Source organism: Embiotoca jacksoni, unplaced genomic scaffold (assembly GCF_022577435.1).
Source record: "Embiotoca jacksoni isolate LCO1_2020_lvr unplaced genomic scaffold, fEmbJac1.0.p SCAF_14, whole genome shotgun sequence".
Classification (NCBI taxonomy): domain Eukaryota; kingdom Metazoa; phylum Chordata; class Actinopteri; family Embiotocidae; genus Embiotoca; species Embiotoca jacksoni.
Window position 1 is genome coordinate 11,475,334 of NW_027185274.1, and position 12,297 is coordinate 11,487,630.

Here is a 12,297-nt window from a genome sequence, read left to right on the forward strand (position 1 = left end):
ATGCTAGGTGTAAAAAACACAGATCATTGACACCAGTTAGCGGGATTTACATCCCGCATATAAGACAGTTCCTTCATGACACTTGTATAAAATGAATTAAAGTACATAATGAAAAGTGTTGATAAGAAATTGTACTTGCAGTTGCTACAGTTGATTAATAACTTTAACAAGGCCTTTTGGTACAGTGGCGTTCCTCTCTGCATGTTGACAGAGTTAAAGGATGGTTATTTATGAGATTATGTTCAAGATGCGGAGGCATTCTCACTTTATTCTCACACAAACACACTTAATTAAAACTTAATGCCACGTCGAGATGATGATGATTTATTTATGTGACTACTAAGAATAGGTATTCCAAGCAAAACTGCTATTCGATATTCACGAGCTTTACTTGGTCGCATTTCCACAGGACCTCATGATTGTTTATTTTTCAAAGGAGCTTCTCACAATTGTAGTCATCTTTGCATGTTTGTCCTTTTTGTATCGTAAAATCTCACGGAGGCACACATGCTTTGTCAAACAAAACCCTGGTAGTTGTCTTCTCCTAATTTCGTTGATTAGTGGCAGTTTGCAAACAGCTATTGGGTGCATTACTGACACCGTCTGGCGGTAATAACATATTACTATCAGGCACAGGTAAAAACAAGGGAAATAAGATAATATGGTAGTCGCATGTATACATTTTTTTTTTGTTTACATGTATACTTAATGAGTACTTGAAAAACATGCTCATCCCCAGTATCTACTGTATTTTTCAGGCCTTCGTTTGTTAATGCCTGATGAAAGGTGTCTTATAATCCCATGAGAGATGGGCTACAAAATGGCACGGCACTTGGATCAAGCTCCTCAGTTCATTCATTCTTCCATTCACTCATCCACACTTCAAAAGGCTTTCATTACATTAGCCAAAGAGTTTTGAAGAGCCTGTCTTAAACACAGTGATAACTGACGGAAATGTTTTCCAAGTACATGCACACGGAAACTCGCATGTACTAGGTGCTATAATAGCACTGATCGTAAGTAGTCGCGGGGTTTTAAGGCCGCCTCAGAGAGCCCTCTTTATGGTTTTCAGACAATTGGTAGTCTCTAAAGTGGCAGTTGTTCTAATTTGAGCTGCCAGTTTCGTAAAAGTTAAATAATAAAGGGCACAGACGGCCATGTATAGATGAAAAGATGCTGTCATCTGGGTGCTCGTGTTGGACTAATTTGATCAGGAATTTTATCTCTCTGTGTGTTCAAAATTCATATTCAAATCCAGCACAATCCTGACAGCCAAATCCTTTACATCAGCATCATGTCTGTCTTTGAGCTATCCTCCATGTGTACCTACTCTGATTTACTGTACGCGTAGAGGTATTCTTCTGTGCCACATTTGTCACAAAGCAGCCATTTCACTTTCTCATTACAAAGAGGAAACACACACTTTGATCTTTTTTCTATCAGATCTAAGTACTAGTTTTGATTAAGCTTCAACAAGCGTGGCGTGACTCCGTTTTAATGATATGCTCTTTGACGTAAAGGATGTGGCAGAAATAACCAATGGATAGTAAAATATATGCGAAGCTTCACTGTTGTTGTTTTTTTTTTTTGTGCCTATTTCCTGTCTTCTCTGGTCCTCAGCACTTTATACCCTCCCTCCAACTCTTCTCGTCTCATGGTACTGTGCATCACTCCTCCTAATGGCTATTGACCTACGAAAGATAGAAGAGTGGAATTGAACACGTATGCACACACTCGGGGTTGTTTCATTTTTTTTTTTTCTCTTTCACTCAGAGCTGAGCTTGCACAATCTTGATTGCTTTTAATGGATGTTAATCTCATAATACCATGTGACCACATACATGGCATCAGGCTCATGATTCAGCCATGATCTTATGTGATCAGGTAGAATTATAACAAAGTATATTTCTGCATGTAGACACTGTATATTTTAGAAATATGTTGCTTTCCTTGAAACTGTAAACATTAAAAACAGATAATTGTTTCACAATAATGATATACGAGTTTTTTTTTTTTTCATAATGCAGATAGTAATACAGTTCATGAATGATTAATAAATGAACATTATTGATTACAAAACATAAATCTACCAACACTTCTGCCCATTTATGAAACAACTCATTGGTCACAACATGTAAACTGACAAGAGCCCATGATTTGGTGGCATGATGGATTGGATAGTCATATCTTGACATCGGCAACCCATTTAACATTAAGCTGCGTGACTCCAGCATGCATGTGATTTTCTGCTATGTTTTTACGTTGTGCTGCACTACATCCCACGAACATCCTCTCCTCCTCTGTTTGACAGTGTCTGGGTTTACCTGCACTGAAACAGTCCTTCTTAAGACCCTGTCATTTTTTCACTGGCTTCCAACCTTCATGTTTGGAATCCTGTTATCATGTTACTGTTATTGTGGTATCAGCAACTGCGGTTTCAATACGACTGCAGATAAGCCAGTGTGTTTATTTACAGCACAGCCAAACAAACGCATTGTTTTCATAAACATAGACAGCCAGAAATAATTGTAACCACTGACTTCATGCTCTACATGGTGCAAGTAGTTTTTCACACAGGGCACCATGAAGTTAGTTATGTTGCCTTAAGATTTGGAGGTGTGCAGTCTGCTTTTCATCTAACAGCCTACGGCGTATATATATATATATATATATATATTGTTGCTGTTTTTCCCCGTTACTCCAGTGCAAATATTGAAAGCTGATTGCTATTGAAGAAAATGTGAGGAATTATCATTGTTTGGTAGATGCAATTTTTTTTATAATATTTCCTTTGACTGCTGCACAGTAAAAGCCGCCCTGTTTCTCGCATGTTGGTTACTTCAAATGTGAACCAGTGGCAGTGGGCATTCATCTCTGCATCAGCCGTAACACAATGCAGCTCAGACGTTTTGCCTAAAGAGAGCAAAGTGTGCAGGATACAAGTGACAGCGGGTAACATGTTTTTTCAGCTTGACCTCATAATGGCGTCGCTGCTTCACTGTTACTGATAATAAATAGAGTCAGAGTGATACAGAAGCTTGTTTGTTAGCTTAATATCACAGTGTCATGATGGTACGGTTATAGTGGAGAGCAGATTTGATTTGATGCTGAACGATTATAAATGGTAACTGTGGCTACCATGGAGGTCCCTGCACTGGGACCAGGCTGCATTAGTTATAAAGATGCAAACTGCTCCTATTTTTAAAATATTGTCAAGTATGGACATTAAAAAAAAAAAACAGGCTGCCGAGTACAACTATTTTAATCATGAGTGTAGTATTGTGCTTCATTTCTGTTGCATCAAATTGTTGTCAGGCTGTTGTTTACTTTCTGGTAGACAACTTGGATAAGACAGAAGTAGAAAGGTAACGTTTTGCTGGTGAATTTTAGATCTCACTTGGGGCTGGTAATAGAAACCGAATTCTTTGACGTGTTTCATATCCATGGAGCCTACAGTTGCTCATTTTGGCCTTACAGTTGTGGAGTGTGGGGAGGATGTTTTTTTTAGGAAGACATTTCACATAATAGTCCAGGTCTTAAGGGATTAATGCATTTTTAAAAGTTATGAATTATTCAAAAACATATTGTTAATATGACTTATGGGTGAATGTGAGGTGCTGACTATTACAATTTGGTTCATGAAAAATGTACTAACTGTATGGATTTTAACTATAAATCTTTATATTTGTTATATAAAGCCTTTTCCACTGCCGGTACAGGCTCTACTATTTCTCTCCCTGACCCAATTTTGGGACCAAGTACTATTTTGTATATTTTGATTTGAGCACATTACAAAGTTCTGTTGACCAATCAGATCTCTGGGTCGGAACTACTAGTTGTATAAAGTTTATTTAAGATCTAAGATCTGGGAACTACAGTTAATTTAGTATTACACACACACACACACACACACACACACACACACACACACACACACACACACACACACACACACACACACACACACACACACACACACACACACATCAACATCTGATTAGTAAGACGTTTATAATGTACCTGCAAGTCAACTATTCGAATATACAAGTGTGCTCTCTTGCTAAGAAATAACACCACAATCACATTTCTGCAGAGACCCCCAATTTGACATTTAACAAGTGTTGAATTTTCAAAAATTTAGAGCAACTGTCTGTTTTTCCTGTCCAACATGAGTGGATTTGATTCTATCAGAGGTTATTCTTTCAATAATGATTTTCTCTTGAGAGATTATTTCACTGCTGGTCAAAAATAAAAAAAGGCTAAATTGGTTTTCAGACAATTTTGTTTGGCAGGAAATATATTTCTGATTTGCTTCTGTACTCGCAGAAGACAGAATGATATATTTTATTCGCACCTCTGAAAAAAAATACACGAAATACATAAATAGTCCACAGTACTCATGTGTGATAGTACTAAAGGCAACTGTCACTCATAACAAGATCTGGGAGATTTTCCCATCTTGTTGCCATGACAACACTCTTAACGTGTGAAAACTCCTCAGAACTGAAAATAAACAGGGCTTTCCCAAGCTTCTGGAGAGAGATTTAGGCAATAATGCTTCCAGGGCTGTTGGTTGTTGCACACACAGAGAGAGAGAGAGAGAATGTAGAAGATTCCCCAAGAGCACCAACGTTTAGAAGAGAACTTAACTGAAACACCTGCAAGTGCTTTATGGTTGTTAACCATGCTTTTTCTCACACAGCTCCAGCGAGGCACACTTAGGCTGTTAACAGTTATTAGAGGAAACAGTAGAGTAGGTGTGAAGTGCTGCAGAGAGAAATCTCCCCCAGTGTATGTACACATGACCATTCTTTATCGATGAGAAACCGAGCCATTAATACTCCCTGCAAGCGGGAGACAAACCACCAACAGCAACAGAAAACACCTTCCTTATCTATATGTGTTTAGAGCCATACAAACATATGACTTGAGATAATATGATCAATAAAGGTGCAGTTTGCACACCAATTTTTAATGGTCTAGGCCTGAGAGCACACTGTAACCCCAATCAAGTGCGTAGATAGCACTTTACAACGTGGACCACAAATTAGTGAGGAGCAAATCCAAAACAACCTTTTTTTTTTTCTTTGTCAATTAACTGTTAATTTCTATGAATCAGAGCAACTACTGTCGTCACAACATGCCCCGGATTAACTAAAATAGTGAGGGACTGCTGTCTATTATCTTCTATACAGCCCTATATTCAACGTTATTCACCAACTACTCATTATCAAATTATTAATTATCAAGGTTTTATTGTAAAATGTTCCCAATAGTATCTTCTGTTTCTATGTCAAGCCATAGTAAAACAATATATAGTATATACAGTACAGGATCAGACAGCTTGTTATTACACTGATCCAAATGCATTATCACCTTCCCTGAAACACTCTTGTCATACAAGCATAAGCAACGCCTCTTCTGTCACACAAGCAGTCGGGGTGCTAAAACGTGTTTCAAGTTCAGCGTTTAGTATCTTTGTGTATCACTACATGACAGCAAATGAAAAAAAAAAAAAAAAATTCTAACATCATCGGACTGGAATTCTATGTTTAACCACAAAATGACCTTTCTAATAATGTCAATTCTATGCATTAAAAGAGGCTCAATTCAATGATAACAATGATATAACTCCCCGGGTGTTCATTCCCATTTTCATTAGGCGTGAGATGACAGTTTGCTCTGCTATGTGCAGAAACATGTTGGGCACCCAAATCAAAAAACATTTTTTTCCCCAAATCTGTTAAAGTACTATATATGCTCCCTTTTTTCTACATTATAATATGAACTACATTTAAGGTTGTAGGGATTTGACAGTCATTAGTCTAAGAAGTTCCAGTCATGGGGAAATCTGAAAAAAATCCCTCATGAAGTCAAACTTCACAAGACATGAAAAAGTATATCACTCATAAAGCCCTAATTAAAATACCAGCTCTGAAACCACACAGCAAAAATATTAGTACAGCAATGAAGCAAACTGACAGACAAGCATTAAAACTTGTCCACTGCTACTCCTCGCGTGTTTCCCTGGCTCCCTTGTGTCCAGCGAACCCGACAATGGCTCACAGATGTCTTTATCATTTCAGTTGATTTGACTTTTACGACTGGACGGTGATAATCTCCACTTATATCATCTATCATCTGCTCTCATTCTCACAGCAGTGGCTGAGGTCTGTTGATTAATTTAGTCACAGCTGCACACACAAACGCTCACACTTTAACATGCAAATGCCTTCCACTAGTATGCTTTAAAAGATTCATAAAAGTCACCATAGATGCTACGGACATAAAATCAAAACACACAGACGGACGAAGCATAAATTGACGGTGCTGATAGACAAACCTGTAAACCAGTGTGTCATCCCCAGAGCTGTTGTACTGGACCTGGAACATCCTGACTCCAGATGGAGGGGTTTGACTGCTCCATCTAATGAGGGCAGAGTTTCCTGTCAGCTCCACCAATGACACCCTCCTGTCTGTCCCTCTTGTTTCGTTGTTTGGCAGCGCGACCTTGGAGGAGGTCAGGATGTCAGAAGGGGCAGGTTCGGACGCAGGATCTCGGCTGCGGCTTGTGCTGTTTGCCAGATGAGGCATGGCTGTGATAACTAACTCCACCCTTCCTGTGGATTCACCTGCTGCGTTGGAGGCAATGCAGGTAAAGTTTCCTGAATCTTTCAGAGATGTTACATTGATCTCCAGGCTTCCATTAGAGAAAACCAAGGTTCTGAAACAAATGGAAAATAAATGGGAAGTCTAATAATTAGATAATCAATCAACATAATTACTGAAATGTAAATGTTGGAAAAAAAGTAACACATAGAGAAGGCTTTATAAAAGTTCACGTGGTAATATTTTTTATTCTTAATTCCTTTCCCTCAAATCCTTTCCCTGTCATCCATCCGCTGGCTCCTCATCATTCAGATAGGATACTAATATAATTCTCACCGGTGTAGACCACAACTTGGATTGGCAGTGTCAGAACTTCATATAAATATGTGCCGGGCCAGAATTTGCTCCCTATTCATTCAAGTGAAGAATGTGGCAAAATGCATCCAGTTCCATCCACTTGCTAATCAGCTTAATAATCCATTTACTCACATGTGTACTTCGCTGCCTCCAGCAACTGATGCCGATGCCAACTTGCACCAGCATCCACCCAGATTCTGTTTGGAATCAATGCTGTCGCTTCCAGGATGAGGGGTTATGTTGCTGCCTGGTTGTGTGTTTCATCCCCATAGCTTTCAGAATTAAGACAAATGCCACTTGCCAAAAAATTCCAAAAATGCTTCTTATCCATTCACTTTTTTGTGTGTAAATATTTAGGATGCAAAATAATAATAATAATAAAAAGGGCCTATATAAAGCTTTAAAGAGCTATGACTTTGCATCATAAAATATTATCACATATTTTATAACAGATTTTGTATATGCAACTTAAACTAACGAACTAACTAACTTACTCAACTCAACTAAAAACACACGTATCTTACAAGAGTGCAAACTAGGTTACCAAATGAGAATATGAGAAATGTGTTATAGGTGAGGAGATTCTGACCTTAACAACTCTCCTCTAATCCTTAGTCAGAGTTGGCCCACACAAGTCAAGTGCCCACATCCCTACTGCTACAGCCAAGACAAAAATTATCTGAGCTGCACTGTCTTTCTGACTTGGCTACACACTGACACATAGCACTGAAGTGGAGCGGCGCAGCAGAGAATATTAAAACAACTCCTGTCTTGCACCTGCCAACTTGGTTGCCAGGTTTCTTACATCACTGAATGTAAGAGTGGTCCTTTCAGTGTCATATTCCCTAAATTAGCACCTTGCCTTTAATTTTGAAAGATTGTACAATCTATAGGCGAACAGAGAGAAAAGCAGTTAACCGTAGATGAAACTAGACCATAGGATCATCTAAATACCTGGAGCTGTTAGATATAAGTCGCCCCTCGGGGCTGATCCAGTGGACCTCAGGCTCTGGATCACCATTTGCTTTGCACTTCAGACTGGCAGGCTGCCCTTCCATTGCCACAGTGTGAGGTGACTTCCGGGTCAGAACTGGTGGGTCACAAATAAACTCCTAATGGGAAAAATTAGATAAAGTTATACTTTGCTTGTCTGTGATGTATTATTTCTAGTATGAACTATTTGTCTTGGATCCAAACTTATGTCACATCTGTATTATTAGTTTCTTGCGTAGCACAAATGAAAAATACAAAAACGTCACCTCTTCAGGTATTGTCCAGAAGTACTTGGCACTGAGGTCAGAGGGAGAGGCGCATGTCTCGAGGTCGTCTTCTCTGGTTAGTCTCCTCAACCACAGAAGTTCACAGTTGCAGTGGAGGGGATTACCACCAAAACTCAACACAAGAGAGGAGAGAGGGGAGCCTTTGGACTTGGCATAAACAGGAATTCTCAGGAACAACGGGTCCGGGGGAATTTTCTTCAGCTTGTTAGATGTCATGTCTAGCCTTTTATAGGACATGGCGTAGGCAGAAGGAAACAGGTAGACGACAAGAGATGCATATATTATTAACAGTAAAAGGCAATAATATTTTTTTCAGTTGAGTAGTGAACCTGCTGTTGCATTTATACATACTCTATCGCTATAAATCTGATTATCATATTTCTATGTCCTTACCTGGCTAGTTTATGTAGGTTGGTGAATACCCCTTGGGGAACATTTTCTATGAGGTTGTGATCCATATTCAGGGTGTTGACATTAGTCAAGCGCCCGATCGTGTCCCAGGGCGCCTGGGCAAGGTTGTTGTAACTGAGGTCCAGATCCTCTAGTGTGGATAGAAAGTCATCAAAGGCATGGGGAGATATAGAGTGGAGCTGGTTATTGGCCAGGATCAAATGGCGAAGGTTGTTCAGGCCTTTGAAATGGTCATCCTGTTTGATGAAAAGGTGAAAAGGCAAAGAGAGGCTATGAGTATATTATGGTAAAGTCAGTATCTCTGGTACAAACAAATCTACTGTTTTGTAGACCATTTGTCACTGTGGCTTCATTGTTCAATTATGTATTTCATAAACCATCCATCCGGCCTTAAAACTTTAGTGTGACCCTGTTGTGACCCATTCATCTATTAAGTTCCATCCATCCATCCATCCATCCGTCCGTTATTCCTTCCATCCATTCATCCATCCATTATGCCATGCATCCATCCATCCATCCATTATTCCTTCCATCCATCCATCCTTCCTACCTTGATCACAGTTAATCTATTAGAGTCTAGATGAAGTGCTCTCAGCCGCCGCAGATCACTGAAAGCAGAGGGAAGGATCTGACTGATGGTATTCCTAGACAGGGTCAGATGTAACAAGCTGGTCATGTTGGCAAAGTCTCTTCTTCGGACAGCTGGGAGAAAGCAGAATAAACACAAAGACTCCATTACCTAAGTACCGGGAATATAGATATGCATTAGTACAGCAATAGAGAAAAATAGAAGATAGAGAGCTTGTTCACTAAAGAGGTTTTAAAACATGAATGTTTTCCTGACCGCCGAGTGACATGCTTTTACAAAAGTGGATGACTCTGGCTTACAATGTTCTTTAGCTTTTTACAATGTCTTTTTTTTTTCTGAGATAGAAGGGAGAGAAGGTCTACGACATATAACAGCAAAAAGGCGTTAAAATCACTTTACTGAAAGCCGTTGGCATCAGAGATATGCAAAAGGCGTCAGCACCATGAGCACCCGAGTCGAAGAAGTATTGTATGTGACGAATTCGAAAGAATGACATGTCCACATAGCGAGGTGGTTGGATGTCTGGCCACATCACTCCTATTCTTAAAATGCTTCACTTGTACGTTAGAAAATTGATTTTAAAACTTTGCATTTATAAAGTATTAAATGTCCTCGCCCCTGAAAATACGGTCTATCTGACATGCTTTACTTTTGTCAACTAGGCGATCCCTCAGGGCTCCATTACTTCCTTCCTCGTACATATGTTTTCCTCTTTTTGTGCTTCTTTTCGTTCCTTCTACGCACTCTTTAAATTCTCCGAGTTTAATCAGGTGATGGTGCTTTTAGTGTTTCTACTTCCTAAGTATGGAACAGTCTGTCATCTGATTTATGGTTTTCACCAAGACTGTTTTGTTTAATGTATAAACTTAGAACGCTAAGAACTTTAGTTTGACAGCAGAGTGAACTGGTATCCCCCAAAGTGCATTATAACATCTTTAGTTTTGCACAGGGTAGTGCTTAACTGAAATTAATTTCTCTTTTGCATCAAAGTGTCTCTCTGGACCCTGTGGGAGCAGTGCATTTTTTTTTTTTTCTTTTTAGCTTCTATGTGCTTCTTTTGTTTTGGTGAACTATGAAATAGAGAGCTAATGGGAATCCAGATTAAAATAAAAGGATAAAGCAACATTTCACAACAGTTCTTAAAGGTAAGGGTTTCAAAGTAACAAACAGAACTCTTTGATATAAGAAGGCGATGAATCATGAATGAGATTTGCCAGCCTGAATCACAAAACAAAAAACGTATTAAAGTAAAAAATAAATATGCAGGCTTATGAGAAATATTACTCTTTGTCAGTCAGAGAACAAAAAAACAAAAAACGATTGTGACTTAAGCCAACATTTGTATTCACTGGTAACAAACTGTTCAGTTACAATCAAGTGATCTGAGAAAGAGTAAATATGCTGCCAATTAGTAACTCGCAATTGAGTTTGTTCCCATGTAAACAACCAATCCAAGCATACCCTTTGCAAAAGATGGCTAGTCAGATGCGTCATTTTGAATTTCAGACGGATATTACATTAAATGCAACACAGGGCAGCCTGGGTGATCGGTTGGTTACCTGTGATGAAGTTCTCTTGAAGCCGTAGCTCCACGGTGCGTCGATCAATGGCGGCGGGAACAAACAGCAGGCCCGTCTTGGAGCAGAGGATAGCGAGCGACGGGGAAAGGCTCTGGCACATACAGCGTTTTGGACACGGCTGTCCCCTGCATGCTGCTGCCAGCAACAGCAAAGAGAACCACAGCCGTTCCATTATCCTCCACTGGGAACAGGGCAACTGGAAGACAGACAGAAAGGAACCGTGAGCTACAGTGGATACAAAAACGGTGTCACTGGAGAAAAGGCTGTCAGGAAGTGGCAAACCAGGGTGAAGCTCTGACCTCAAACAGACGACATGCTGTTTGAACAGGGGCTCAATGTCTTTGTTCAGGAAAATAATTATGAAGGGCTATTGACAAGCTGTTAAACTGCGGGATGCGTAGCTTGTTAAAATACCGCCAATAGGTAGTAGTACTTATTAAACCGCATGACCTCAGTCTTAGTATAAAATTGGATGAATGTCACCCAATCTAAAACTAATATATTGTACTTGATAAGCCAAATTTACTAAGCAGAAAAGGGATTTGTAATGACAGAACCTGTGTGGTCTTGTAGTTACGCATTGTTCATGCTGAGCCACATCTGCCATGCCTGGCAGAATAAAGGGGTAACTTTTTCATTTCACAAGCGCAAGCTAAAAGCAATGTCTATAACAGGGGTCTTCAACGTTTTTCAGGCCAAGGACCTCCAAACTGATAAACAGATGGAGCAGGGACCCCTTACTATATGTATTGTATAAAATTGTGTTTTACATTAAACTAAATTACTATATCATATGAGTGCAGCAGGCTTGGAGGAACAGGTCCAGGCTGGTCTCGCCCTGTGAGTGAACCGGTGCCCAGCTTGAGAGAGCTCCTGTGTGTCGCTGAATGTGTGCATTTCTGACTGAAAGATAACATCTTCTTCCTCCATTTATCCATTCGCGACAATGTGTCAGATTCATGTTAATGTGTATTTAAAGACATTTAAATTTGTGGAAAACAAATTGGTGGAAAACAAGAAAAATTGTCTAATCAACCAAAAATTTCACGGACCCCCTGCGGTACCGCCGCAGACCCCCTGTCGAAGACCTCTGGTCTATAAGGTTAGGTATGTGTCCCATTAAATAAAGTGACATCCGTTCGAGACACAAAAATATGGAATATAATAATAATAATAATATGGAATATTTGTATGGGTATATGATATAATGCTGGTTTTCACGTTAGGCTTAAATGTGTTATTGTAGAGCCAAACTGCTAATGAACAAAATGTTCTTGAACGAAAAAAAAAAAAGCTCATAAAAAACAACAAAAAAAAAGATTAAAGCTGAGAAAAAAAGTGAGATGTAGATCATTGCACTTGTCGAAGCTGACTAAGTCACACAATGCTGTGGGCTCATTAAGGGCTCTATCCTTGTGCAGGTGCAATGTTGAGTTGGGAGGTTTTAGCACACACACTGAGCATGCCTGTT

At 39.4% G+C, this 12,297-nt stretch overlaps 1 protein-coding gene across 7 annotated transcripts in view; it reads right to left on the reverse strand.

Annotated features, from left to right (window-relative positions):
• LOC138197262 (leucine-rich repeat and fibronectin type III domain-containing protein 1-like protein) overlaps positions 1–12,297 on the reverse strand; it is a 175,006-nt gene that overhangs the window by 66,178 nt on the left and 96,531 nt on the right. For all 7 annotated transcript variants that reach the window (XM_069147961.1, XM_069147962.1, XM_069147957.1 and 4 more), the window contains 6 exons: positions 10,806–11,022; positions 9,208–9,359; positions 8,640–8,893; positions 8,226–8,469; positions 7,921–8,078; positions 6,344–6,724 (listed from right to left, as the gene is read on the reverse strand). In XM_069147961.1, coding sequence (XP_069004062.1) covers positions 6,344–6,724; positions 7,921–8,078; positions 8,226–8,469; positions 8,640–8,893; positions 9,208–9,359; positions 10,806–10,998 — 1,382 coding nt within the window. In that variant the 5' untranslated portion in view covers positions 10,999–11,022. The remainder of the gene's footprint in view (positions 1–6,343; positions 6,725–7,920; positions 8,079–8,225; positions 8,470–8,639; positions 8,894–9,207; positions 9,360–10,805; positions 11,023–12,297) is intronic.